At 34.6% G+C, this 25,468-nt stretch overlaps 1 protein-coding gene across 1 annotated transcript in view; it reads right to left on the minus strand.

Moving 5' to 3' along the window:
- Window positions 1-578: 578 nt before the first annotated feature.
- LOC120221484 (sperm-associated antigen 16 protein-like) overlaps window positions 579-25,468 on the minus strand; it is a 430,699-nt gene continuing 405,809 nt past the window's right edge. Inside the window, exons 4-5 of the mRNA XM_039218886.1 lie at window positions 2,810-2,936; window positions 579-616 (exon numbers count right to left, since the gene is read on the minus strand). Coding sequence (XP_039074817.1) covers window positions 608-616; window positions 2,810-2,936 — 136 coding nt within the window. The 3' untranslated portion in view covers window positions 579-607. The remainder of the gene's footprint in view (window positions 617-2,809; window positions 2,937-25,468) is intronic.

Below are 25,468 nucleotides of genomic sequence, written 5' to 3' on the forward strand. Positions count from 1 at the left end.
ACTTGCAGAATTTTATATTAACATTTTATTTAATAACTTGCATTGTCTAATTATTAATAAAAAGTAAATTTCCCTTTGTTTTACATGCTAATTCTATATTACATTATAGCATTTTAAGTATATATTTTTTAACATCCGGTTTGAAAATGTCTTCAGAAAATAAACTAATTGAATAAATTTTATTTCTAATCAATTATATACATACTATTATTTATGAATAACATAAATTTCATTTATGCCAAAATATTTTAGAGTCCTTTTTCTAGTATTAATTTAAAGCTAGCATGCATAGTAACTTAAACTTTAATTTGCCATTACACCAATTCAATATATATTGTGTGTGTGTGTATATATATGTATATAATCTATATATTCACCAACCATATATATACATATATATATGGATATGTATTATATTATCCATATATTATCGATATATTCACAATTATCCATATATTCACCAACCATATATATATGTGTATATATATATATATGGATTAAAGAGATATTTTTGGGATTCACAACCTTTCTTTGCACAAACATTTAATCCAATGCTATGCTACAGTATACGAAAGGCCCTTTGCTGTGATGAATCTTTCTTCTGCTCTCAGAGATACTGTGGGAAATAAAAACAATACAAATAGAGCTCACAAATCAGATAGGAAGGTCACCATCAGTAAACAACTCTGTGCATTTAAGGCAAATATATAGAAGCAACTTCTCTTAATAAGAAAGGTTTTACTTCAAAGCACTAGTGCTTTAGTTTTTCATGAGAAAAAATAAATAAGAGACACAGTTTCTGAGAACATTCAGTTAAAGCATTTTCAGAGAGAAGAGGGGGAAAAAAACCCTGAAATCAAGTGAAAATGAACATAAAATTTGGGTCACTGCTAAATTAATATTTTCTCTGTGGGTTTTCCTTTACCAGTTGCTTTTATACACACTTCACATCTAAGTATTTAGGCTAAATGCATTTGAAAATCTTGCTTTTCCATTGATGCTCCATTAGCAGGAGTGAACTCTGCTGTATCAGGGCCTAAACTATTTTAAAGCAAGGAGAAGTTTGCAGGACCTTTGTACTCAACAACAAATCATTCTGATTTTATTCTTAAGTCATGTCTGACATGCTTTTTCCCCAGTGCCTTTTGACTTCTGTTTCTTCAGAAGTCTAAATTTCTGCAACATGTGAAGTTGGTGTCTAAGATATTGTAGGCTTTTTCTGTAATATGTGAACCTGAGGACTTCTTGTTGTGTATTCATCGTAAATTAATTTGCCTCAGATGACTACATAGGGCCTCCCATATTGAACTGAATTGCTATTCCCACCGTCTGTATATTCATCATCCTAATCCTTTATTGATGTTAATCATGAGTCATAAATGAGAGAAATTACAAGTTGCATTTCCTTATTGACCCAGGAATCAGGAACTATAGATATTTCCTTTTGTTTTCTTTCTTTTTTTTTTTTTTTGATATAGTCTCCTGAAGTCTTTGTTTTCTTTGATATTCTATCAAATATTACTAAGAATGGATATGGAGATCCTGTTTTGCATATCTTGGCATTTCTCAAATCACTAAACTCTGTGCTCAATAAGCCTCTGTGTTATCTCTTGTCCCTCCTCCATCTTCAAGCCCTTCTCCTCACTTTGCTCTTTCACTAAAACAATAAACCTGTTTTTTCCTATCTGAACAAAGGAGAACCTTTTGTTTTTCTTTGACTCTAGAGCTACAGGCTTTTCTCCTCTTCATCTCTTCCACCAAACTGTTTGAAAATGTAGTTTCCCCAATCTGTCTTCCAACAGTAATCTAGGTAGGGCTGTCTGGTTTTAGCACTGAAAATCCCATGATGTAGGACATTCCTCAGCTGTGGACAAACACACAGCTGATCACCTTAGACACCTTTTCCTCCCATAATCTCTACCTCCAATCACTCTTCGAATTCTGAGAGTCAAACCTCCTGCCTTTAATCCATTCCCTTCCTTTTGTTGTTGGCTTCCTGGTTTAAGTTCCTATCCACTCATAGCCTGTTGTACCAACTTCCTCAATGAAACAGACTCCCTTACTTAAATACCATAATATATTAGTCTTTCTAAAAGGCAAATTTGATTATGTTACCCTATTTCCTTAACATTCTAACAGATTACCTCTGAAACACTATAAAACCTGAATCAGGTATTTCATGATATTGTCCTTGTCTCTCTGCATACTCTTACCTGCTGTTTCTTCTTCTGTAAGCTCTATTTATACATACTATTACATCCAGTTCATAGGCTCACATTTCTACTGCTTTGTATATGTACTACCTGTTCCCAGATTCCATACTTTCCAGACTACCTGATATATCCTACTTATCCTCCACATCTCAGTCCAAGCACAGACTCCTCTTGGAAGCCATCCATACTCTTTCAGGCAGATGACAGTTCTCCATGCTTTCCCTCTTGTATGTTCTTCCGTTTAAAAACATACCTCACTGCATTAAGATAGTCTCTTGTTTCTCTTTGCTGCAAGATCCTTAAGGAGAAGTGCTACGTGTTCCCCTTTTATATTTCCTGAACCAGCAGTTTGTCTCAATAAATAATTGTTGAATTGATGTTTAATGAAGTAATTGCATTATTTTTATAACCCCAACATTCAGGAGGCTGGGTTAAGTAAGAGTACATAAGCAAGATCTTATAAATAGGAAGATACTACCATTTTTTACTTCCATGACCTTGCACAATTAGTTTATAAGTTGCACTCAGTACGTAAAGATTGACTAAGAGTGGTTAGACTTCTCAAAACCCAGAAAAAGGGTGAAAGATTTGCTTACTGTTCTTGCATCCCATACAGATAGGGTCTTATCCGCAGAACCTGTGAGAAGTGTGTTGGAGCAAGGAAAAAACTCGATGCTGTTCACAGAATCTGTATGTCCATACAAAGTACATCTGCATCTTTCACTGTGTAGAGAGAAATGGAGAGTTCAAGTTTTAGGAGCTAGGAGCTAATTGTTTCTTATGCTGTCTACACAATGCTAATGAAGATAATTTAAGTATCTGAAGCATAAAGTAATTTTATAAATGACAAAAATGTACAAAAGCCACATTTGAAGGGAAATTCTATAGTCATCTGACATCCTAAGCACTTTATAGAATTAGTAGCATACAACTGATTAAGTTTTAGTTACCTTCAATTTATAAAGTCACACCAAGTGTCATGTACTCCTTCTCATGAAATAACTAAATAAAAATTGTCCCCATCTAATAAAGGAATATGACAAGAAAATAAAACAATGGACTGTAAATGTTCAGGCTTCATCCTAAACCCACTGAATCAGAAACTCTGGGGTTGGGGCCCAACAATGTGTGGTTTTAACAAGTTCTCCAGGCGATTCTGATCTCAACTCTTAGAAATAACTGAGAAGGAAAGAAAACTGCAGTTTTGCCTTTTGCCAAGAAACTGAGTATATACAGAGCAGCATTATTTTCTGTCTATAATATTTAATTGCTTTTAATGAACTTCAATAAGCATATGTTAAAAATAGAGAACGAGTAGAAGCAGGATAATTAACAGTGCTGAGAACACAGGAGTCAATATAAGCGTATTTCTAATATGATAACTAGTTGTTTAAGCTCTGATAAACTGGCTCCTCTCTGGCTTGAGCCATGCCATACTCCGTAGTCTGGCATAGTGGGAAAACCTCTGCAAAAGGAGCTAGGAGACTGAGTTTCAGTTCTAACTTTGACAAGAGCTAGCAGGGTGACCAGGGGCAACTTATGCAATCTCAATGCCAGCAGCTTTCCTTCCTGTGTGAATAAGATTACTTAATTTGATGTACTGAGAGGTCCAATCCAGCTCTAACATTCTGGGATTCTTTGACCCAGGTCATAAATATAAAAGGGAAGGGAAGAAGTCAAAGCATCTAAGAACTGTTTTAAGCAAAGTTTGTTCCTCCTCACTTGATTTTGGTGTTATTTAAAGAAATCAAGAGATATAAATATTTGTGTATATTAATATGTATGTAAGTTACTAGTGACACTCCCTTTGATTGACCCTTTCCATATCAAAATTAAGTATTGTATTAACTAATATCAGAAACAACAAAACAAAAATCAATAAATTCATTAATTAGGAACATTCTATATTAGTGTCTTAATCTCAATATTTCTGAGAGAGCTTGGTAATAGTTTGATTATTAAAGCTGATGATATATGTCAGTATATGTCAGGGGTGAACAAACTATGTCCTATAGACTGGTTGCCTATTTTTGAAAATAATGTTTTATTAGAAGATGCCAAGTTGTTTACACTTGTCTGTTGTGCTTTCCCACTACTATAGTAGAGTTGCATAGTTATGAGAGACCATATGGTTCAAAAGCTTAAAAAATGTAATACCTAGTCCTTTAAGATAATATATTTGGATATTTATAAGTATGCCTGGATTTTACTTTATTTGCCTTTTTTGAGGTTAATACTAAAACGTGCAGAATATTTTTTTTATTTTTAAGGAATTATCATGTTATGTAGAAATTTTACATGCTATTTTCTAATGATTGTTTAAAAGCTATACTCCAAAGCGCACATTGAAATAATGATATTTAACTATTAGAATAATTGTTCTTTCTCCATAGTTTTATGGAGAAACAGAGAGACAGAAAGAGATTTTACAGAAAAATAAGAATATATTTATTTTAGTAAAGTAGTAAATTATTTACTTATATAGAATTTAATTATAAAACAAAATAAGCAGAATTAAAGGCAGTGCTTTATTTCAGTTAAGTAAATATTTTATTATTATGAGATATCATTCTCTAAAAGACATCCTGACATTAAGACATAATATTAAAATTATGTTATTTTAAATTTATTATCACTTATAGAAAAGTATAATTAAAAAAGGAAATGAACAAATGTATAATTCCTACCCCTCTTTTTTTTACTCACCTCCCAGAATTTTAAAATCACATTGTTAATATCACAACATCAAAAATCATAACATGTATTTGATCAGTAATCACAAATCTAGTAGCTGCTAGTGCCCCCCATATAATATATATTTTAAAATATACATATTATTTTATATATTATAAAGTTATATGTTATATACTATATAGTATAAATATATAAATAATTAGCATATTTATATATTAAATATATAAATAATTAGCATATTTATATATTAAATATATAATATAAATTATATAATATAAACATATATTTAAATTAATCCTCTTTATCCATATTTTTTACATTTTCTTATCATTCAGTAGTTCAAGAGCAATTTTGACTGGATATATAATATCTTGTTTCATCAGTTTTTCTCAAATGTTTATGAAGAAATTTTCCACTCTCTTGTACCACAGGCAAAGTCTAAGGCCAACCTAATCTCTCCTCCTATTTCCACTCAACTACCTTTCTGGATGATAGGCTTTCTATGTGCAGTAGCCACATAGGTGTTTAAAAAACACTGCTGTTCAGGAAATTCATCATGGCATGACTTGATAGCTATTTCCATCTATTATTCTCAGATTTTAGTTATTCTAGGAAAGTCACTTCTACTATATCTTTATGTTTTTCTCTTCCATTTATTCCATTTTTTTACTTAGGAATACCAACCTGGTTTTATTTTTATTTTGTCTCATTTGTCTGTACATTTAACATTTTGTTTATGATACTTCTATCCTTATATATATATTTTCATTTTTCACAACTGCTCTTTATAATTCTCAATTGTGTTTATTTGTGTGGGGGAGGGGTCATCAAAAGCTTTTGTTTATATTTTCTATTTCACTGATTTGCTGATATTTCTCAGTCTACTTTTCATACATGTTTACTGTCTTATAAAATTATAATGAAATGTTTTGGCATTTTTGATGTTTTATCAAATAATATGAATTAAAAATAGCATTTTTGTAATCTTTGAAAATATAGTTTATTTTCCATCTGAATTATTGATAACTTTGCTTAAGTAATTCCTTATGCATTATATAGTTATTAGATTTTGGTTTATACTAATTTATTCTTCCATTTTTGTAATTCTTCATGCTTTCAGGGTTGGTTTCTTTTTATTATTACTTATTTTTAATGGGACAGGTACTTGCTAAATTAAACAGCACAAAGATAGAAACTGGACCTATGTCATCTCTAATTTCTAATCACATTTGTTGTCTTCCACAAAGACTTACCACCAAGAGTGTTATTGTCCTGATCCTGAAGTTCATCTCTCTTCCACTTTTGTATTTTAAAGTATAGATGTAGCTTGTTGCAAAACCCCTTGAGTCACAAGCTCTGTACTACCTCTGAAGGCCCCTGTCTCCCCTATCACCCTCAACCTGCCTCATCTATGGCAATCTCCTTTATCTCATTTATCTAACAATAAAAATGTCTTCTTAGAATTTGTGTTTCTAACCGTGTAGAGTAACCAGTACCTTACTTCTCCCCACACAATAAATATAAAATTATACAAATTATGTAAAGCAGCTGTTCTATGGCATTAAACTAAACATAGCACAAGATAGTAATCTTTTAGAGAAAGAAAAAGCTCAACCTGAGCTCCACTACCCTTCTGATGTTCTGCTTGGAAGCACTTCCTGCTATCAAATATAACACCAGGCCCCCAGTAGAACTGAAGTCTCTGTGTGAGACAGAAGGCAGTGAGAACAGTTGGGGCTGATGATAATTTCTGGAATTTGCATTGGGGTACCTGAAAAAAAGGAACTGCACTGGAATGGCAGTAGTTTTTATGGAGATTTTCTAGGAATTATCCAAGGTCTAAACGGCATTTCTACAGAGTAAGATTCAATACTCCTAGCAGAGATTTCCTGCTAGGAACTTGAGAGCTGAACAGTGATAGCAGAGACCAGGAACTGTTGGAAGACTGTACTTTCATCCTAACCAGAGTGAAGAGAACTCACTGGGCACCTCAGACTTTTAGTTGTGACTCCAGAAAGGCCCCACAGTAAAAGTAAGGGTCATCTTCATGAATTAAGTTCAAAACCAAAGTAGACTTGCCTTGCCAAAGAATAAAACCAAGACAGAAAGGACAAAAATAATCTGCTGATAATTCAACTAATCACTAGGACAGAACTCACTACCTTTCATAGAAAGACCACCTATGATAGACTCCTTGTAATCCAGCATATAATTTAAAAAAAAATTACTACACATATGAAGAGGTAGTAAATGTGATCCATAATCAAGATAAAATCTGAGTCATTAAAAGAGACTGTAAGATAAATCAAATGTTGATTTCAGAGACAAAGATTTCAACCATCTAAATGTTTAAGGATAAAAAACAGTTATAATTCATGTGCAAATAAAGAATCTCAGAAGATATATGGAGAGGTGCCTGGGTATCTCAGTTGGTTAAATGACTGACTCTTGAGTTTGGCTGAGGTCATGACCTCACAATTTGCAAGATCAAGCCCCGTGCTGGGCTCTGACAGCACAGATCTTCTTTGGGATTCTCTCTCTCCCTCCATCTCTGTGCCCTTCCAATGCTCATGCTCTCTCTCTCAAAATAAATAAATAAACTTAAAAAAAGAAGATAAATGGAGGCTATAAAAAAGAAGCACAGGGAAGAATTAATAAGTATAATATGTGAAATAAAGAGATTACTGAGTGAGCAAAATAGCAGATTGGATATTACAGAAAAAGAAGAGGTGGGCTTGATTATAGCTGAATAGAAATTATCTAACTTGGAGAACATGTTAAAATATTAAAAATCATTTATCATGGATCAGTCATCAGTGGGAAAATATCACATGGTCTAACATATGAATAATGGGTTTCCAGAGTGGAGTGGAGTGTAGGAGAATGAGAGAAGAGGGGTAGCACAAAAAAGTTGAAAAGGAAAAGATATATAAAACCAAAATAAGTAAAAGGAACAGATAATATATGGTTATAGAAACCAGAACAGTATTTGCTACAGGGAGTAGATGTTGATTAAGTGAAAACACAGGGAAACTTTGTGTGGTTATAGAAATGGTTTCTATCTGTATTAGTTTCAAAGGTACATACATTTCTTAAAACTCATCTAATTGAATACTTAATAACTGTTCATTTCACTGGATGGATATATTACTTCAACTAATCAACTAAAAACAACTAAAAACAAATATGGCTTGCTTCCTTCCACCTTCACTCTCCTGATAATTATGGCCTTGTAAATACTTTAGAATATATATTTCTGTGAATAATTGAATATTTATAGTGATCTTATTCTCTTATCAAGTATGTTTCTCTAAAAGCATGGATCAAGTACATGCATCTTCATAGATGGACAGAGAATCTTTAATACTTAAAATAGCTATACCTTTGGGGCACTGCACTGAGCAGGGAGTCTGCTTAAGATTCTCCCTCTCTCTGCCTCTTTTCCCTGCTCTCTCTCTTAAAATAAATAAATAAACATGTAAAAGAATATCTATACCATTAGCATATACATCTTTTCCTTTCGTTTCCTTTCCACAGCTCCTGGGGGGGCGGGGGGGGTCTTTTATGTTTAATTGAAAGGAAATAAAAGGAAAGAAAACATAAAAAATAAAAATCCACAAGAGATTTAATAAAAACAATACGAATGAGAGAAAATACAATCAATACAGATGATTGCATAGAAAAGAAACAGCATGAACAATATATAAAAGTATGATTAATACTTCTAAATTCCTATGAACTGTTAGTGAAATAGAGTTCTATCTGTGACAAAATTACATTATTATTTTTAAGTATTTCATTAGTGGTAACTTTTTAGAAAACTATTTATTAAATAGAAAAATTCTGAATATGGTATTTATTTTTAATTGAAGCATTTCAACTTACAAAGAATTATGCTTTTAACTTACAAGGTTTTTCTTTAATATTTTTTAAATGTTTTTTATTTATTTATAGGAGAGAGAGACAGCGTGAGCAGGGGAGGGTCAGAGAGAGAGGGAGTCACAGACTGAAACAGGCTCCAAGCTCTGAGCTGGCAATCAGCACAGAGCCCGACGCGGGGCTCGAACACACGAACCGCGAGATCATGACCTAAGAGAAAGTCGGACGTTTAACCGACTAAGCCACCCAGGTGCCCCAAAAGGTTTTTTTTAACATACATAATTTGCCATTAAACTAAAAAGTTTCCTATTACAAAATTTGGAAGTATTTAAAGGCAAATGCAACAGTATTACATATATGAATATATCTGGTTCATCCTAACAGAAATCTAACAAATATAATACACAGAAAATGTATTGTTCTAGTAATATGTGTCCTTGGACATATGCACTGTTGGTAAAGTACTGTGCACATCCACAATTTATATTCAGGCTTTGTTGTTCATTAAAACCCAATTCAGTTATTTGGGAGTATGCTCATTTATGGTGGTGGGTTAGAGGGAGCAATTCCTCAGTGATACAGCTCACATAGTTTCCCAATTGAAAAGGAAAAGCTGGGTCTTCACATAGCTTAAAGGAAGAAAGAACTGCTGAAGGGGGAAAGAAATCTGCTCACGAGTCACTGGTTTAAGGTGTGGGGCATTCCAGGCAGACAGGCTGCAAGAGCAGGCTTGTGAGAGATTGATTAGCTGCCAGAGCAGGGAGTTCCATTCAAAATTTCTTTGCAAGGTGAAAATGGACTAAAGTGATGGAGCATGACAGCACCACAAGGGATGGAAATGATTTGTACATTTCCATCAAAAACATAAACACTGAAGCCTGATGCAATTTTCTCTCTGTTGCCCTGTCGGCTGTTTTCCTATCATTTTTGTAGGGAGAAGTTAGTTCACAAGCAATAGCTCTTTATTAACTCACCTCCTGCTTTTCCTTTATTTCCTCTTTCGTCTTTTTGTGCCCCCCTTGATTTAATTTATTATTCTGTAAGTGAATGATAGATATTTTTCTGAACTTTCAGCTCATTATAAAACAAAGTTATCTACTCTTCTAGAGCAGATACATTTTCACTTAAAATGTAGTTCCCATACATACGCTAACACACAAGAGAACAACATTTTAACACAGTTTTCCTTAACGAGGCATTAAATTTTAGGAGTTTTATTTCCTTTGGTGTGTTTGTTTTAGTACTATTAATATTGGATATGAAATTGTACCTTTAAAACTTCAAGCTTGTATGAATTTTACAGATCAACAAAATATTAGTAGAATCATGGACCATTTACAAAAAGGCAGCAACAATATATATCAAACTGAATATGAAGATAAAAGCTTAAAAAATGTATCCTTGTTTTGAAAAATAGTACTAGAATTCATTATCTTATTAACCATTAGTAATACCTGGATTTCAAATAGTGTTTATATAATTGAGTCAACCTGCAACAATAAAATTTATCACTGGGCTTAGCCAAGAATTCTTTATGAAATACCTAAATCTAAGAATCCAACATGAACATTAGTGAAACCTATTTCAATCCTCATACTGCAATTCATAACATCCAAGTTCACTGAGGGATTCCTCCCATCCCTGGGAGGAATTTTTAAAGTTCCCTGGGTTTATTTTTAAAAGTTTATATACAGCTATTTTAAGACCCACCACAATTAGCATCTCAGCAAGGCAATTTCCTCAAATGACATCCAAAATTGGACTTCAAAAGTTAACAACATTTTTAATGAGAGTCCTTTGTTTGTTTTATATTATTGTAAATAATATAAAATCCTTCATCATGCAATAGTTTCCATATGACCATGGAATTCAGTTGAACATTTACTAGTGGGAGTGATTTTTAAATAAAATCTATCAGGGAGTCTTCCATAAACTCCATCTTACAGTTCACCATAACCTATCATGACATAATAATCTATCCTGTGCTCTCAGTATCTCACCCAGGAAGGATCATGAATAGGCCAAAGCTCCAAAACTATGAAATTTCTTGGCCAAAACCCTTGACAATAAACATACAATCTGAACCTTAACCCCAAATGGTAATAAAACTCCATTCCGCATATGTAAACACAGGGCAGATTCCTGGCAAGCTCAAATATTTGCAATACAGCCAGGATTTAGGGAATAGAAGCAAAAGGCGAATAAATTAAATAACTGTATTAGAGCCGGGGATTCGCTCAGAGGACACTCAAGTCTTCACCCAGATTTTCTGATCAGTCAATTGAACTGTTTTTGCAAAGGGCTTTGGTGCAGGGACGGGCTTAAGAGGTTGAAGTTACAGTGAGAAAAAGTGAACGCTTGGCAGTTTATGGCAGTAAACTGGATAATGGAAAAATAAAAAAGATCAAATATTGAAATGGGAACCTGGGGCAAATTAATAAAGGCAAAGCAAATAATCCTTTATATTTCAATAGTCCCTACATTTAAAATTGTAGTTTACACAGACATCTATTGAATGCTAACTATTCTAAGCATTTTGCATACATTAATGGCACTGTGAAGTACTATTGGCCCTTTCTATTCACTGATTCTGGATTTGTGAACTGTCTAGCCACTAATATGTATTTATTACCCCCAAATCAATGTTTTTGTAGACATCCACATATATATGCATGCACGGAGTGGCAAAAAAGTTGAAGTCACAGGATGGGACATTCCACACTGAGGTCAAGCCAAGTAAAGCTCTGCCTTCTTGCTCCAACTCTCGTGCTGTAGGCAGTGTCCTTTTGTAGTCCACTAAATTCCATATTTATTCATACTTGTGTGCTTTTTGTGGTGATTTTTGTGGTTTTGCTGTTTAAAATGGCTCCCAGGTGCAGTGTTATCTGGTGTCCCTTAGTGTGCAAAAGCTGTGGTATCACTTATACAGAAACTAGTTAGATAAACTTCGCTCAGACATCAACATACAGTGCTTTTTGACTAGAATTTCAGTGTGAATGAGTCAACAGATACATAATAAATTAGGCATCTTTAAACAGAAACACACAAAACTATGTTAAATATTGATTAATCGACAAATCAACTTGCAGGAAACTAACCCTGTACATTTCCTAGGCATAATGTTTCCATATTCACTAATCCAGTGTTTTTTAGTGTTTTTATAAAATATAACAATCTTGAATAAGGAGAACCAACTGCACTTATAATTTATCCAGTTTAAAGGTAAGGAAACCAACATATACAAAATCTAGGCAATATTCTCAATAGCACACAGGTACTTAGTGATGGAGGTAGGATTTTTTTCCCAAATAGTTGTCTTAATACCATGTACTTTTAACCACTATCTACACAGTCTTCCTCATTGCCCATCATAATGTCAAGTGAGGGCCTTGGGTCATTAGCCAGTGATGAAATTATGCTCTGCAGATAGAAAAATGCAGCATACCTTTTAGAAGGAATTTCATGAAGAAATAGTTACTATTTAAAATGTTTCAGTGCTTAAAATTGAAACATTTATTGCCTAGAAAATTAATTTATATTAACCTATATACCACATTAGCAAATAAATCAACTTTTATGAATTAGAAACATTTCAAAATTTAGATAAAACAAATGTTGTGTGGTCTGATCCAGTGTCCACTGCAGTTGACTTGTCCTGGTTCATAAGACAGTGGTTTAGATATTTTCCTAATGCCACATTCAGTGACTTCTCTTGGGCCACTTGAAATTTGTCATGGTGGTAGTATTTATACCATGGAAACTGGCAAATGCTACACATCAGAGCCTGTGTTTTCCGAGAGTAGGTTTATAAACAACACTGTCTGACATGACAATCATCAGTTTAGCCAGAGTTTATTTACCTTTCAGATTTATATTAATTCCTTAAAGATTTCTTTAAAAATCCTACTTTTAAAAAGATTTTGTTTATTTTTGAGAGAGGGACAGAGCACAAGCAGGGGACGGGAAGAGAAAAGGAGATACAGAATTCGAAGAAGGCTCCAGGCTCCGAGCTGTCCACACAGAGTCCAACTGGAGGCTTGAACTCACAAATCGCGAAATCATGACCTGAGCCAAGTCGGACGCTTAACTGACTGAGTCACCCAGGTGCCCCTAAAAATCCTACTTTTCATCTGGTTGCCTGTACTGAGTTTCTTCACATCTCTTATTTATTATGTTTTGTCATTTTGTTTATGTTTTAATCCAGCACATGATACTTAACTTGTAAGAGTGAGGATGAATGTGAGAATGAATGTAAGTGCTGCATTCTTTTTATTTATTTGATTCATTTTAAAATTTAATTTAATTTATTTTGAGAAAGAGAGACTGAAAGTGCATGTGCAAGGGCGAGCAGGGTGAGAAGCAGAGAGACAGAGAGAATCTCAAGTAGCCTCCACGCTGTCAGTGCAGAACCCAATGTGAGGCGCAGTCCCATGAGTAGTGAGATCATGACCTGAGTGAAGTCAAGAACCAAAAGTTCAACCAACTGAGCCACCCAGGTGCCCAGTGCCGCAGTTCTTAGGGATGTGGTAATAAGCAATTTCTTTAGTAAATACCTGAACTTTTCCTTTACATTGAGGGCACAGGTTTTTTCCTTGCCAATTGTAACTTCAAGGTCATTTGGTACCTACTACCGGATCTAAACTGATTCAAGTATTTCCCATGAATAGTATTATAAAAGGCAGAAAGAATTACAAATAAAATGTCACATTACTGAGTTGACTCTCATGGTCTGGGATTCTGAAAGTTAACAGACTAAGTAAAATAATTACTTTTGCTTTAGAACCTGTCTTATGAGGTGGAATGAGGGAAGCCAATCCCTTATGTGCCTGAGACTCAGACCTGAATAAGAAAGAGTGAAAGCTTATATACTTCAATAATATGGTGTTGTTTTTCTAATTTTTGTAGTTAGGTCAGTTTTTAAAAGAACTTTCATTTCTACAAATTCTATGATTAAAACTATCAAATGTCTTTTTTATATATATAAAATTTCAGGAGAGTTGTCACTTTAAAAATAATTTAAACAAAAAAGAAAATAAATCAGTTTCAAAGATGATTGCAAGCGACTCACTGTTAACTATAAGCTGGTCAACAGATGTAATATTAAATACTTGAAATAAAAAAAAACCTTCTGAAATCATCTATTTAACTTCTTTCTACTATATATACATATATATGTATGTATATATACATATATTATCCAAGTATAGATGACGTACCATGTTACATTTGTTTCAAGTGTATAACATAGAGATTTGAAAATTCTTAGCATTACTCAGTGTTCAGTACAATAAATGTTGTCATCATGTCACCACACAACATTATTACAATATTATTGATTATATTTCCTGTGCTGCATTTTCATCTCTGTAACTTATTTATTTTATAACTGAAAGTCTATACCTCATAATCCCCTTTACCTATTTTGTCCATTCCTTATGCCTTTCCCACTACCAACCACATTTGTTCTCTGTATTTGTGAGTCCATTTCTATTTTTTGTTTGTTCATTTATTTTCTACTTTAGATTTCACATATAAGCAAAATCATATGGTATTTCTCATTCTGTTTGAATTATTTCACTTAGTATAATACCTTCTAGGTCCATCTGTGTTGCTCCATGTTGTTGCAGATAGTGAGATCTCATTTTTTAAAGCTTTTTTAAAAAACTGTTTATTTATTTTTGAGAGAGAGAGAGAGACAGAGCTTGAGTGGGGGAGGGGCAGAGAGAGAGGAGGACACAGAATCTAAAGCAGGTCCAGGCTCTGAGATATCAGCACAGAGCCCAACGTGGGGCTTCAACTCACGAGCTGGGAGATCATGACCTGAGCCAAAGTCGATGCTTAACCCACTGAGCCACCTGGGTGCCCTGACTTCATTATTTTTATATGGTTGAGTAATTTTCCTGTCTGTGTGTGTGTGTGTGTGTGTGTGTGTGTGTTTAGCACAGGCAATAATCTCTAAGGTATCAGCCTTAGCAATATATTTATAGATAAAAGTAAAAATACACTCTTGGGACTACACCAAAATAAAAAGCTTTTTTTTTTTTAATTTTTTAATGTTTTTTATTTATTTCTAGGAGAGAGAAAGACAGCGTGAGCAGGGGAGGGTCAGAGAGAGAGGGAGTCACAGACTGAAACAGGCTCCAGGCTCTGAGCTGGCAGTCAGCACAGAGCCCGACGCGGGGCTCGAACCCACGAACTGCGAGATCATGACCTAAGCGAAAGTCGGACGCTTAACCGACTAAGCCACCCAGGCGCCCCAAAAAGCTTTTGCTCAGTGAAGGAAACTATCAATAAAAGAGAAAGGCAACCTAGTAAATGGGAAAAGGTCATTTTCAAATGATATAATGAATAAGGAGTTAATATAAAGAACTTACAAAGCTCCACACCAAAAAAAAACAAACAAAAAAGATCGAATAATTTGATTTAAAAATGAGCAGAGGACCTAAATACTTTTGCAAAGATTACACACAGATAGCCAAGAGACACATGAAAAAAATCAGCACTCGTCATCAGCGAATGCAAATCAAAACCACAATATCACCTTGCACTAATCAGAATGGCTCGTACAAAAAGATAAGTAACAGGTGTTGGGGAGAATGTGGAGAAAAGAGAAGACTAGTGTATTGTTGGTGGGAATGTAAATTGGCAAAACCACCACAGGAAACAGTATAGAGCTTCCTCAAAATATTAAAAATAGAAGTACTATATGATCCAGTAATCCTACTACTGGGTCACTGCCCCCGCCCCAAAAAAGAAACACTAATTCAAAAAGATGTATCAACCCCTATGTTTATTACAGCATTATTTGTAATAGGCAAGATACAGAAACCTAAGAGTCCATGGATAGATGAATGGATACAAAATATTTTAATATAATATAATCACAAGTAACCAAACTGATACATTTAAATCTTATACCTATTTTCCTTCCCATATCAGACTCCTGGAAGAAATTTATATCAGAAACCAATGTCAGTAATGAGAAAAGTTAATAGCAAAAGGCAAGAGTTCTAGATATAGATGCTTCCCTCTAGGAGAGTAGGGGTCCCACTGAGAAAAACAGAAGGTAGATAAAGAAATGAGAGGCAAAACCCTTAGATTATCCAGGGATTGGATGGTTTGAGAAAAGAGATTCAACCCAGCTGTTTCCTTATGCTCAGAGCTTTCATTCAAAGCTTGGTGTCTTCTGACCATAAATGGGTGAAAGATAAATGGACACAGAACACCCATCTGCCACATCATCCTGTTTATTTCCTTCATAGCACCAATCACTAGGTGAAATGAGGTTGATTACTTATTTATGTTCTTGAACTCTCTCCCTCCTATAAGCCCAGCCTACAGTTATATACCACATGAAGACTCTGGCCTTACCTGGTATGTTTATTGTGTACCTATTCAATATTTATTGTACTCAATAAATATTTATAATTATTAATGAAACTGAAGATCTGCATGATCTATAAAGAGATATCATTACTTCCAAAACTTAACCTTAATCCAATATCCTTCCCTTTCACCTAAAAAATATTGATTATGTTGTTTAAAAATGAACTTACTGTGCTTTTGAGGATTTCAATTACCTTAGAAAACAAAGAATTGTATGATCAACATAAATGATATAATAATTAATTCTACATGAAAAACTAGAGAAACTGCTAGTATTTGTAGTTTTACTTTTCTCATTAAAAGTAAATTTTAGTTAGGCTTAAACTTCTGATCTTAATTCACAAGCTTGCCCTTACGAATGAAAGCATCTTAAAAGTATTAAATTAATAAATTATTTGTCACCATCATTGATGTTATCAATCTAAGGGCCCCGTTTTTCCACTGTGCTATTTAAAATGTTAGTAGAAATGATCATTTTTAAATTTTTGAATGAGGACAGAATCATAGGTTAAAAAAAAAAAACGCATGGTGACATATTGGAAGCCAATAAGGGGACGTTTAGCTGTGCCACAACATGTCTAGTACACAATGACCCTTGAAACTCTGTCCTGTTGCTACCATATTGTGTCTAGAGTGGCTTGATATGAAATGTGAAATGATAAGTTTATTTTTGGAAATTCAGCTCCCCATTAGTCTCTTTTTTTCTGCTATGTATACCTGACCCTACTGAGTTGAAACACACACACACACACACACACACACACACACACACACACACACACACCCCACCACCACCACCACCAACAACAACAAAAACAAAATCTTATGGTGATGCTGCACACAGTCATTTTCATTTTCTAAAAGTGAATGGTATGGAACCATCTGTACACTCTCATTTCTGTCCCTGTTGTATCTCTTCTTCTTACTGTTTAATAAATTCTATAACAAGTGAAAGCAAGAGTGAAAGATGGGGATTATTGGCATAAGTTATGTGAAACTCTAGAAGGAATACAATTTAATCCAGCTTTAACTTCCTAAGTCAGGGTACTTTTCTTTATAAATATCCTTCCTAGAAATGAAAATACTAGAAATGGTAAACACAATTTAAATAGAGATCATTTATTTCAACCAGCCCAACTTTTTCTGTTTACTTAATGGCCTAAAGGATGTTCTCCCTTTCTAGACCCCAGAGAATTCTACCTACTTAACAAGAACTTAAAATACATAAATGCTTAAAAAAAAGGGGGGGGGCAAATAGTTTGGGAATAGCTGGCAGGAGAGCCTTTTAATTACTTTACTTTCATATTAAGTACCTCTGATTCAATGGCTAAAATTTAGCTGTCTTTATTCAATATCTCTTCATACTGAATACAGTGACTATACATTCCAGATTTTCCTGACATTCTCGAATTTACATAATTTTATTATTTTTTTAAAAAAATAATGTTTATTTTTAGTTTTGAGACAGAGAGAGACAGAATGTGAGTGGGGAAGGGGCAGAGAGAGAGGGAGACACAGAATCCAAAACAGGCTCCAGGCTCTGAGCTGTCAGCACAGAGCCTGATGCGGGACTTGAACTCACATACCATTAGATCATAACCTAAGCTGAAGTCGGATGCCCAACTGGCGCCATCCAGGTGACCCATAAGTTTATTATTTTTTAAATTAAAAATAATTTTTATTATTTTTAATAAATAAAATATATCAAATACAATGTCTTAAATGTAATTTACTTTCCATGTATGTAAAAGAATTACCTGAATGATGTACAAGTCAGATTAAATTTTTTGTCAGAATATAGCAATTAGGTATTTGTTTAAAATTATATTTTGGTTTATAAGGAACTCACCAAACTCCACATGCGAAAAGCAAATAACCCAGTGAAGAAATGGGCAGAAGACATCAACAAACACTTCTCCAAAGAGGACATCCAGATGGCCAACAGACACATGAAACGATGCTCAGTGTCCCTCCTCATCAGGGAAATACAAAGCAAAGCCACACTGAGATATCACCTCACGGGGGTCAGAGTGGCTAAAATGAACAAATCAGGAGACTCTAGATGCTGATGAGGATGTGGAGCAATGGGCAACCTCCTACACTGTGGGAATGTAAACTGGTGCAGCCCCTCTGGAAAACAATGTGGAGGTTCCTCAAAAAATTAATAATAGAACTCCCCTATGACCCAGCAATAGCACTGCTAGGAATTTAACTGAGGGATATAGGAGTGCTGATGCATAGGGGCTCATGTACATCAATGTTCATAGCAGCATTTTCAACAATAGCCAAATCATGGAAAGAGCCTAAATGTCCAACAACTGACGAATGGATCAAGAAGATATGGTTTATCTATACCATGGAATACTACATGGCAATGAGAAAGAATGAAATCTGGCCATTTGTAGCAATGTGGATGGAACTTGAGGGTGTTATGCTGAGTGAAATAGTCAGGCAGAGGAGGACAGGTACCATATATTTTCACTTATAAGTGGAATAGGAGAAACTTAACAGAGGACCATGGGGGAAGAGAAGGAGGGAAAATATTTGGGGAGAGGGAGGCAAACCATGAGAGACTCTTGAAACTGAGAACAAACTGAGGGCTGATGGGGGTGGGGGAAAGGGAAGGGAGGTGATGGGCATGGAGGAGGGCACTTGCTGGGATGAGCATTGGGTGTTATATGGAAATCAACTTGACAATAAAGTATAAAAGAAAAAAAAGAAAAGAAAACAAAGTGAAATCTTTTTTAAAAATTATATTTTGGAATGAATTTTTTAACCACTGAATGCCTGGTGGTATCAGTGCATGAGGCTATTTCTCTATGACATACAGTTTATTGAAATATTAATTAACATTTATATTCCTGGTATTTTCTCCCTTGTCCCTCAGTTTAAGCAGGGAGGCAACTTTTGTAATTCCTTGCCTCTAGAATGTTGGATGGACAGAAAGCAGAAACTACCTGGAGTTAAAAATATTTCTTATCCTTTGTAAAACTTTAACTCAAGCTAGTATCTCTGAAGGGAATAAGAAGTTGCTGGAAAGCTTCTAAGGAAAATGAGAAAGAGTGAGAGTGATTCCCTTGATGTGGGATGCTTGTCAGGCTCTGTGAGAAGGAAAGAATTTCATACCACTCCATTGCTGTGCCTGGAGAAGGTGGCCACATCCCAGACAAGGTCCCACAGCTTATGTGGGAGATGGAATCTCAGGACCAAGGCTCTATCTTTGTCCAAAAATCTATGAATGACACCAAAGTAACATATATCACCACAGAGCTGTAGCATTGAGCATCCCAGCAATAGGCTGATAACCAATGACTAGAAAAGGCTCCTGATAACTACTGCTGAGAACAGTCCTGGAACCTCAGTGCAATTCAAGGGAAGGGATGCACTAAGAATGACTAAAGTAGAATTTCTAGCCAAACTTATGAGAAAAAGACTCAAGTCAAAATTATCTTGACTTGTAGAAAACAAGGAAATATGTTTTCCACACCTGATTTGTAGGAGGTTCCTGTGCAATATGTATAAATATTATTTGTCACATGATTAAAAGTAACTTCATACAGAGGTGCTTGGGTGACTCAGTTGGTTTAGTGACTGACTCTCAATTTCGGCTCAAGTAATGAACTCATGGTTCTTGAGTTAAAGCCCTGCAGCAGGCTTTGCACCGACAGTGTGGAGCCTCTTTGGATTCTCTCTCTCACTCTCTCTTTGCACCTCCTGCACGTTCTCTCTCTCTCTCAATAAATAAATAAACTTAAAATGATAAAAGTAATTTTATGCATGTTATTCATGGCAGAGAGAGAGAAAAGGTGGAGGAGCAAAATGAGTCTTGTATGCTATAACATGAGTATTTCCATGGCCGTCTCAAACTCTGGATCTGTTTTCTCAGACACCTTTATGCTTCCTTGAGGCTTCTCTGGGGTGGCACACCATGGAAATCCACCTGACAATAGTCTATGCCCCTAAGGGATTTGTCTTTGTTTCTGACACACTTGTAAAGCCCACATTTACACTTAATTGCTTTTCTACCTCTTATTCATAGGACAGGCATTGGTGAGCAACTAATTAATTTAATAAATTAATCCATGCTAATGAAATGAGAAGCATGCATGAGAAGGCTACTTTTACATAAGCATTCTTCCTTCCTTTCCTCTTAAGCTCATTCTACCAGAGCATACTTTTAATAGTTATTTTCTAAATATCATAAAAATACTGTGTAAAAACCATAATAAAGTCTTTTCTTTGTTTTATATCCAAAAGAAGTTATTCTAATTGGAGGAATTTTAGTCCCTATAAGGACAAAAAAAATATAAAATAGGAAACTACTGGAAAAATAAGTATTCAAGGTCACACAGGACCTTACAATAACCTTTAAGTTGTATGATTAAGTAATTGTGTTTAGATCAATTCTTCATTATGGAAATAATTTAGCTCCTCTGATATCTTTAAACAAAGTATGTCCATTTTAATTTCTTTTATATTGTAGCTAATATGGAGGGCAAAATTCAGAATAGACGGCACTTAATAAAATAAGTCTGGAATGTGTGTCTCAGATTAGGTGAAAGTTTTAATAGCAGTAATAGTAAATATTTTCTGTTTGCACCTTAGGTTTCTAAACAACTTAAGGTAACTTATTGTCTCTGTCTGAAATATCTAAATAATAGCTAAATTAAAGGAGACATAACTTGGGGCACCTGGGTGGCTCAGTCGGCTTAGGTCATGATCTCATGTTTCATGGATTCAAGCCCCACGTTGGACTCTGTGCTGACAGATAAATCAGAGCCTGGAGCCTGTTTCAGATTCTGTATCTCTCTCTCTCTCTGACCCTCCCCTGCTCACACTGTATCTATTTCAGAAATAAATAAAACATTAAAAAAATTTTTAAAAGAGACATAACTTGTAAAAGAACCTCATGTTCATATGTAACTAACTAGTTAATGACATGTTGATCATCCATTTGATAAGAAAGAATTAAATATCTTGGGAATGACTTTATATAGATTTAGAAAAATATTTTAAGAATCTGTATTCTTATCTCCACTTCATTTATTCAACAGCTTCTACCTTGCAGTTCTGTCTTTTCTTGGTCATTGGCTTACTAGCCCATTAAAATATGTCACCTCGTGTGTGTTCTTCACCATTATTACAATAAATTGTATGTTATATTATATATTAGGGCTCACTACATTTTACTGCTACCATAACGGCCACTCACACCTCCTCCCATTATACCTCACAAAAACTGAAATATATTAATGCTGTAAAGAAAACTATTGCCTGGAAAAAAACATTAAAATGAGTTTGGAAAAAAAAAGGACACATGTTTTCCTTTATATTTATAACATTATGGTAACTTTTGTTAATTTCCATCTGCTGAGATTGCATTAAAAATAATTTGTTAAGATCTAAATGTTGTTGGAAAAGTTCTGCAGGATCCTACAGATTTTTATAAAGATATATCATTACCATGGTTATGTGACAGAATGTCACCAACCAAAAAAATGAGGATTATAAACAGAATGACATTTGTATCCCCCATCTACCTTGTGCTTTTTACGTCTCATATGTGATATGTTCAAATCAGGGACAGGACTTTTTAGTGAGCACCCTATACAAATATAGTAAAGTGGCCAGCTTAAGATATAAAAAATGCCAGTTTGTTTTATGAGGTTATAAATATGTCCTATCATGTCTTTACATTTTATGACCTCTATTTTATTCCTTGGTGGGTTCACATATGGCATATCCAATTATTCATGGTAAAAATTTAAAACTACCAGCATTTCAATAAAGAAGCACATCTATTATTTTTTTTCCTATACTTTATCTTTAGATTCTTAAACAAAACCTGGATTTTATGTGAGAAATCATGGATTTCCTATTAAACATATCTTTCTTAAAAAGTAATACAGAAATTTATGGAGTCAGTATTTCTTTCATTTAAAGTTGGATGTCCTCTGCTTTTTGGCTTGGTCCTGAACTTCAATATGAGTATAATTTTCAGAACAAAATTGGGACTGAATGCAGTATAGGTGCTAGAGAAATGCTAGCTAAAAGTATGCTTTAGGGTGTTTAATTTTGAATGTCTATTTTTCTTAAGAACAACCAGAATCAACAAAATATTTATACTTATGCAAATGACACATTCACAATAATCTTATTAAAATTATACCTAGCTATTTCACTAAATTATATAAATAAGGCAATATCTTCTGTACTGTGTAATTGGGCTATTGACCTTGGTACTTCTTCTTCATAAGAGCGAGTCAGAAAAGGCTGATTCATGTCAGGCAGTCACTTCCTCACAAATTGCAAAAAATAAATAAATATGCCTTCTATCTATTCTGTCCTTTGGGTGTTAGCAGCAGCTGTTACCTGCAAGGTGTCGTCCTCTGTAAGCTGTCTCTTAGTTTCATGCTGAGCACACTCTTTTGTTTAAATGAGGCAGTGAAGCAGCTCAAACTCTGCTTGCTTCAAGCCAACATGATCTGCTTGCACTTGTGTCTGTCACTTCTTAGCTCATTATGATGCTGTTAGTTTTGCTTGAAGTATTTTGTTCATTCTTTGGGTATGGCTACCCTCTTTCAGATAGCCACATAATTGTTTTCTCATTCAGGTGCTATCCATTTTCATTACATGACTGGTCAGCACCACTGAAAGTTGATAAGGATGACTTATATGCCTATTAGACATCTGTATTCTAAGGCCAACTTTAATGCAACTTTGTTTTATCATTTATACACAGCAGCATTTATATACTACATAAATAACAGTTGATGCATATAAATGTGTCAATTATTCCCAACAAATCTTGATTTCAGGATTATACAATTAACACTTCTATGTTCAGCTAAATAACTGACTATGAAAGTTTTGAACCTACAAGTTGGTATTAGTCTGGTTAATTACATCATACCATAATTCTTGATTGTATGAGATCTAGTGGTTCCTTCAAAAAACATACTTAAAGCTCTGCCTACTATATAGAAATAAAATTAGGGGCACCTGGGTGGCTCAGTCGGTTAAGCGTCCAACTTCGGCTCAGGTCATGATTTTATGGTTTGTGGGTTTGAGCCCCACATTGGGCTCTGTGCTGACAGCCAGCTGAGAGCCTGGAGCCTGTTTTGGGTTCCGTAACTCCCTCTCTCTCTGACCCTCCCGTGTTCATTCTCTTTCTCTCTCTCTCTCTCAGAAATAAAAACATTTAAAAAATCTTTTAAAAAAGAAATAAAATTAGGGGCGCCTGGGTGGCTTAGTCGGTTAAGCGTCCGACTTTCGCTTGGGTCATGATCTCGCAGTTCGTGGGTTCGAGCCCCGCGTCGGGCTCTGTGCTGACTGCCAGCTCAGAGCCTGGAGCCTGTTTCAGTCTGTGACTCCCTCTCTCTCTGACCCTCCCCCTGCTCATGCTGTCTCTCTCTCTCTCCTAGAAATAAATAAAACATTAAAAAAAAAAAGAAATAAAATTAAAGATACTAACAATTTTTAAAATTCCATATATTGGCCTAACAGCAACAAAGAAATAGAAAGTGAGTAATTTGTAATAAAATAATGTGTACTTTAAAAATAATGCTCATACCCAACTATATTAGGAGACATAATGATGGAGCCAGAAGTTCATACCTATGTATAGAATTTCCATGGTTGTCACTGATATAAATGCAAATTTGTAAGTTTCACTATCTAGGAGACTCAAGTTCTAGTGGTGTTGATCCCACTAAGGTAATTCTATGCAATGGTAAACAACTCGTGGTAAAGTTCTGATACAAGTTTAGTTAAATATAGTTGCATTCCTGAAAAACAGTATGTACTAAAAACTTGGTAAGTGATTCTTTGTGTTTATTATCAATATGGAGCTGTATTTCTAGCTAAAAATAAAATGTAAAAAGGATATTAAGAGGTTTTTTTCTTTGAGCTTCACCAATATACATAGGAACATTTGGAAGTCATATGGTACACAAAGATTTGTTTCATTGTGCTGGACTGCCCTACTCAGCAAGATGTATGGCATGCCTGTCTCCACCACTTCATGCCAACTGTGTCCACAAATAAGTGAAACAAGAAAAAGCACTATGAATTATCAAAATGTTCATTTGGGAGTGATACTGTCCACCACCCTGGTGAAACACTGACTTAGTGATTACATTGGCTTTACCATTTATTCTTATTGCTCAATGCTTTGCTCAGAAAACTTTAAAACCTATCCATAGGAGGTTCCAGGAAAGCCAATGTTATATTTATTATCGCTCTCCTTTAAATCACTTTAAATTTTTTTAATGTTTTATTTATTTCAGAGAGAGAGAGAAAGAGAGAGAGAGAGAGAGGCAGCATGAGCAGCGGAGGGTCAGAGAGAGAGGGAGACACAGAATCCAAAACAGGCTCCAGGCTCTGAGCTGGCTGTCAGCACAGAGCCCCACGTGGGGCTCGAACCCACGAACCGCGAGATGATGACCTGAGCCGAAGTCAGATGCTTAACCGACTGACCCACCCAGGTGCCCCTAAATCACCCTAAAATATAAACTGTTGTAGTTGGGTATATGATTCATGACTGTCCCAGCTCCAGAAGTTGGAGTGTTGGGATGAGAAATTGGCAAAGCAGCATGAGACAAGTGAAGAGAACCAGGAGGACCAAGATGTAGGAAATATATGGAATAAAATGAAAAATGATATGTGAGGATGCCAAACAAGAGAGAGGTGTGAGCAAGGAAATTTAAAGAAGCTGGGAGAACCATCCATCTTCTGCCATCCTTCCTTATAAGGAATTAGAGTTTTCTTGTTTCCATCATTCAAAGTCACCATAAAAAAGTTCCTCATATGACAAAATTATACAGCTATTTTAAAAATTCCATATAAAGTATCTTTTTGAGTGACTTCTTGGAGAAATTATGTATGGACAGATTGCAACAAAGTGATTAGCCTCTCAGCCTTTAACATGGTGTTTACCCACAGTTCACTCTAGTTTTCCAGTTAAAGGAAATTTATCACTATTCAAATATAGTAATATTCAAATGTAAATATAAATCACATTTCTAGGTATATTATTTTTATATAATCTGCAATTTGAGATCATATATATTTCTAATTACTTTGAAATCAAGAGATGAAGATACAAAAATGTAAAAGGGAAGGCACTCAGTTTAGATCTGGCATTTTTCTAGTAAACAAAAATATCATACCATGTCAAATCCTTTTTTAGATACAGCAAAAAAAAACCTAACTCAATCATGGAAATCAAAGGAAAAAACTATACAAAATAAATGGTTCTTCTATCATTCAAGATAATTTTTTTTTTTTATTTCTAG

The sequence above is a fragment of the Hyaena hyaena genome, unplaced genomic scaffold (genome assembly GCF_003009895.1).
Source record: "Hyaena hyaena isolate Hyena2069 unplaced genomic scaffold, ASM300989v1 scaffold_782, whole genome shotgun sequence".
NCBI classification, from domain to species: Eukaryota; Metazoa; Chordata; class Mammalia; order Carnivora; family Hyaenidae; genus Hyaena; species Hyaena hyaena.